General features: G+C 33.9%; 2 protein-coding genes across 2 annotated transcripts in view; both read right to left on the bottom strand.

Moving 5' to 3' along the window:
- LOC111432141 (protein ABIL1) overlaps positions 1–2,682 on the bottom strand; it is a 4,345-nt gene extending 1,663 nt beyond the window's left edge. Inside the window, exons 1-7 of the mRNA XM_023068958.1 lie at positions 2,317–2,682; positions 1,453–1,535; positions 963–1,113; positions 785–884; positions 574–666; positions 291–375; positions 129–181 (exon numbers count right to left, since the gene is read on the bottom strand). Of these exons, the coding sequence (XP_022924726.1) occupies positions 129–181; positions 291–375; positions 574–666; positions 785–884; positions 963–1,113; positions 1,453–1,535; positions 2,317–2,409 (658 nt within the window). The 5' untranslated portion in view covers positions 2,410–2,682. The remainder of the gene's footprint in view (positions 1–128; positions 182–290; positions 376–573; positions 667–784; positions 885–962; positions 1,114–1,452; positions 1,536–2,316) is intronic.
- A 2,135-nt stretch (positions 2,683–4,817) lies between these two features.
- Positions 4,818–5,455, bottom strand: part of LOC111432221 (basic endochitinase-like) — a 5,692-nt gene continuing 5,054 nt past the window's right edge. Inside the window, exon 5 of the mRNA XM_023069101.1 lies at positions 4,818–5,343. Coding sequence (XP_022924869.1) covers positions 4,893–5,343 — 451 coding nt within the window. The 3' untranslated portion in view covers positions 4,818–4,892. The remainder of the gene's footprint in view (positions 5,344–5,455) is intronic.

Genomic DNA, 5,455 nt, shown 5'->3' with positions numbered 1-5,455 from the left:
AAAAAAAAAAAAAAAAAAAAAAAAAAAAAAAAAAAAAAAAAAAAAAAAAAAAAAAAAAAGGAAGGCATCCAATCACACAACTGCACCAGTTTTCAACATGGTAGTGCACCAGTTCTATTATTATATACCTATAAGATGGAAAATTCCAGAAGTTTTTTCTGCAATTTTTTGGTCCTCGTTACTGCATAATCATTAAAAATAACGTCATAAGAAAGTGCCAGATACAATAATATAAAGGATTAAGGGGAATACACAGAATTGAAATCATGCTAGAAATTCTCTCTACTTACCAGTTTAAAGAATGGGTACCACCTTTTCTTGTTGACTTTGTCTCTGAGGCTAAATGCCATGAAAGTGTCTTCGATGCAGGAATGCCTAGAAGGGAAATGAAAAATTGCTCACACCAAGACATTAGCAGAATGTTAAACTGACAACAGAAACTAAAGTTCCTATAAATTTAAAAAATAAAGATAATATAAACTAAAAGAACAAAGTAGCAGCAATTTATAAATCAGGGTAACGAACTCATGTGAACAATAGATTAACTAAATATGTCAACCATAAACCAGATACCTGAGGGCTGAAGACGACCTCTTGCTTGAAAGGGTTGCTGCCTAGCATCGGTTTGTATATGTGGACTAAAATGTACCTTCTTGCTGACAGAATCTAGTTGGAGTAAACAAAATGTGATGGAAAAGGTCGGGGGAGAGAGAGGGAGAAGTTAAAATTCACTTGGTACCATAATAGCTAGATGAGCTAACAGAAGGATGGCTGATACTCTTACTTGGTAATATATAATGCTTATGATGTCTTGGGATCAATGCCAGCAGCTGCTGCTGCCTGAGGCCTTCTTTGCTCGTATACGTTTGACATGTAAGCAGTTGCTAAAATAAAAACAGACTTCATTTTTCATTTGATATCATTAGCTTAACTTCCCAATAAGACATTAGCAAGATATGCACCTGATTTAGACAAGAGACTTTAAGCTCCATGGTTGATACATCTGATGTTTGCTGCTCGAGAAGCTCTGTCAACTTGTAAGCCACTGTACCAAGGTGATCGACAGCATTAACAAGGGCCCGAACAGCATAGTCCTTTAGGTTGTCCACCACCCTGTGGCAATTTTTTGACATTGGTTACATGCCTATTTCTTTTGTGGTCTATTATACTTCCTATGTTCTCATTACATGATATATCAATTCCTCTTAACTAGCAATCTAACTAGTGGTTGAAAAGGGAAGCTCCCTGCCCCAAATTCCTCAAGCATGGAAGACCAGACCTACTTATATGTACGTTAACTCGTTCATACCAAATACCAATACAAAAGAAGAAGAAAAAAAATCCTATCACAGATTAACTTAGTAAATGATTAAAAAGTTTAATTGGCAAGCAGAAGTATGTCCACAATTGTATCAGGAAATTACTGTCAAGAAGTGAACCAGAAAAGCTTACATTTGCTTCTGCTCACTGTGAAGATAGGTTTTCTCACAATATTCAGCAGCAGAGTACAGCTGAGGCCTCAAATTCTTCAATTCCTGAATGTAAGTATAAAGGTCCAAACAGTGTGATTCGCATATTTCTATAAAAGATGAAACTACGAAAATCAAGTAATAGAATGGAAAGCTATGAAGACAACAAATTTCAGCAAGGAAAAACAAAGATCTACAGTAGAAGTTAATCTTCTATCTCGAAAACCAGACCATCCTGACAGTGAACTAACTTTCTACAAAATTATCAGATGTTCCAGCCAATCTCGGTAGAAACATGGCTCTTCTCTCAGATTTTCCTGAATATAGTACGAGGACCGCAGACTCATCCGGAAACTATCACGTGAAGCAAAATTCCCCTTACGCGCAGTGTTGCCAAACATCTAAAAAAATTCTGCCGTATCATGCCTAAACACGACAAATCTAGACTGCACTTCACTGTTTAAACACTTCGAAATAAAATTATTCCGTCAAAGTAGGAACATCGAGACAAATTAATCCAAAACTCGTTGCTCGGATTAAAATTCAAATGAATTTCTTAAATCCTTCAAAAATCCTCACAGCCTTGTGTTCCGGAAAAATCAATCGCCTCAACAATTAGAGCATCCAAATTCAGAAAAAGTCAACCAACCACAACTAGTAAAGCCAGACAAATCAAATCAAGAAAAAACAGAAAATCAAAATTCCTAGAATAAAAAAGAACAAGTAACCAAAAGGAAACCACAAAAGTCCCCAAGCGAAACACGCAAGCGAAAAGAGTTCAAAAAGAGAGAGAATCAGATCCGAAACACAAATCAAGGAAGAAGAGCAAGAAGTTCGAGGACGAAACCTGCAAGGCTTTAACAAAACTCTTGCTCCGCTCCATGGAAGCCTCGTCGAAAGTCATGGCAGGATTGTCCGGTCTGAGTTGATCCAACTCCATTTCTTGATGGAAATCAAGGAATTAGAGAGAAGAAAGCAAGGAAGGGCCAGAGAAATCAAGGAATGTTCCCTGAAACTGATGGTGTAGCTGCAAAACAGAGACAGGAAATTTGGCTTTAATGGCTTCGCCGTTCGGTGGGAGAGAGAGCGCGAAGTGAGTGAGAGAGAAGCAAAGCCGGGAAGGGGAGTGGGATTCTTTTGGAGTTAATTGCAAGCTAAAACGACACGGAGACGGTGGGAGAGAGAAAGGAGAAACAGAGGCGCGTAATTATTTAATGCGGAGGTGGGAATTTATTTATATATTCAGGTAGTTGGTAGCCCATCTCAATAGAATAAAACGGTGGCGTTTTAACAGTTTTATTTTTACTTTTATTTTTATTATTTAAACGGTACGGAATTTATTTTCTTATTTTTTTTATTTTTTTATTAAATTACATGTTTAGTCGTGAGATCTCGTTATATGAAACATTTACTTGTAAAGACATGGAAACCTCTCTCCAGTGACGCGTAAAAATTATGAGGCTGATAATGGGCTAAACTAACACCCCAAGCTCACCGTTAGTAGATATTATCTGTTTTGGATTGTTACAGAGTAAAACACCAGACGATATGCGAGCGAGGACGTTAAATCCCCAAGGGAAATGGTTGGAGAGGGGAATGAAGCTTCCTTATATGGAAACCTCCTCGAGTGACGGAGAATGAAACTGGAATAACTCTTTCTTGTAAGGGTGTGAAACTTGTCCCTTGTAAATGCATTTGAAAATCGTGAGGATGACGGCGATACATAACAGGTCAAAGCGAACAATATTTGTTATCCGTAGGAACATGTCTAAAAATCTAGATCTAAGGTTCAAATACCTCACTCACATGCTTGGACTAGGAAAAAAAAAGTTTTTCATTAAAACATAGTGATTAGATCGACTGACACAAAATGTGAGTTATAATTAATGTTTTTACATTAATTTATTGAAATAGAATAGAGTTTTGGTTTATGCATCAAAATAATAATGAAGAATGATATGAAATGTGGAAGAAGTTTGAGTTTTGAAGATTTGGATTGGGAATAATGAGCTTATAAGTTTTAAAGCAATCATAGTACAATGGATATGACCATCATGCCTAATAATCAAACAATTCTTTTCGCCATACATTTGTATATACTTTTATTTCAGGAAAAGAATAAACTTTGCAAATAAATATCACATAATCATTTTATACAAGGCACCTTTTCAATTTTAAAAAAAAATATATACTTTTTTAATCATATTGTACTTTAATTATATTAAAATAAATTAACGTTCTCGAAATTACAATATTCAATCATTTTGAATTTCTTAAAAAAATATATTTAATGTGAACTTATATTACGTGAAAAAGAAAATTATAACGATAATTAAACGTATGAAATCATATCAAAATAAGAAGAAAAAAAACTTTATATTGGTTGATTTCTAAGTCAATTTCGTAAATTACTCCATATATTTGTCAAAGTCATAGACTTGTTTAGTAGTGTTGTGATATAATAGGTGGGTGGGTGGGGATGTATTTCCATATTTATCTTGATAAAAGATTCTCGTTACGTTCACATTCTATTTGTCACTTTAGAGAATTAAGGTCACTGTTCCGGAATCGAATTTCTACCCAAATATATTATATTTTTTTCTCACTCTATAATTAAAAGATTTCAAACGAAAAAAATAAAATATGTTTTTTCATCAATCCACGCCCCAAATATTGTAATAATTTAATTCAATATTTAAAATAGAATGATTCTAATTTTTTTTAACTTATTTGTCTATAATATATTTTTAATAATAGTTAGAGTATTAATTGGGTTTTTTTTTCTATAATTATTGACTTCCAATAAGTAGATTATTTTTCTAGAGAGGGAATCAAACTATAATTCAATGTGGTAAAATTATTATTTTTTAAATCTAGAAGTTTTTTTTTTATTATTTATTTATTTTTTTTGTTATTATGTAATATGGTAATTAATGAACTTCCAATTTTTCTGCCCGATAAGGTCGTATTGTCACACTCATAATTCATAAAAGTCATTAAATGTATGGTCTTCTCCTTCATTCAATGCCTTTTCTTTTCCAAAATAATAATGGTTTTTTTTTCACTTTAGAATTCAAGCATGAACCTAAGAAATTGGAACCATCAATTATTAAAAAAGAAAACTATAATTTAAATGAATTTAGTTACTTGATTTATACTAATTATATTAATTAATAACGATTGAAATCAAGCAATTTGTATAAATTCAATCAACGAGCTTAAACTTTTTTTTAGAACTTGAAAATAATAATTGTTGGATAAAAAATTAATTATCTTCTTTAGTTAAACCAAATTTAAATCGTTAATTAACTTGTACTCATTAACCACTGTTAAACAAGAAGTAAATGACAATCAATTTAACTTATTCATTAATCAACTTTTAATGCTCTAACCAAACTTAAAAGAGAACAATATCTTGAGATTTCAAACCCTACGACTGATTAAAGAGCTATAGTTCGTTTGAACATCATTCGACAAGTCGAAAAGCATGACGCCGCCGTAGCTAGCGGATCTTTTAACAAATGGCAGCACGTCCCTTATGAGCACCGCCGGCGTCACGTACCCATCGCCGGCTTCTTCAGACGCCGGAATTCCCACGTAAAATTTTCTTGCCGGAATTGAATGTATCCACTGCATCCACGACCTCCGGAACCCAGATGGATCGCCGGAATGGTACTGGCATTGCCTGTCGTTGAAAAATCTAATCCAAACATAGTCGAAAAGTCCGGTGTAAAGCGATTTGGTTAAGTAATTGTCGGGAAAACGGCATCCTGGAGCCGCCGTGAGGTATACTTTCCGACCCCATTGCCGGCCGTAGTCGTGTAGCCTCCGAGCAAGTAGAGTGTAGTAGGGAGAGAACTCCCCGCGCTCAATCCTGACATTACAAAATTAAATTAGCTGTATAATTGGAGTGAAATAAAATAAATTGTTGGTTAAAAATATTTTCTAAGCATTTAGCCTTTTTTTTTTTTTTTTTTTTTTTTTGG

Source organism: Cucurbita moschata, unplaced genomic scaffold (assembly GCF_002738365.1).
Source record: "Cucurbita moschata cultivar Rifu unplaced genomic scaffold, Cmos_1.0 Cmo_Scf00037, whole genome shotgun sequence".
NCBI lineage: Eukaryota > Viridiplantae > Streptophyta > Magnoliopsida > Cucurbitales > Cucurbitaceae > Cucurbita > Cucurbita moschata.
Note: the sequence above shows the minus strand (reverse complement) of the source record. Positions and strands in the feature narration are given on the sequence as shown.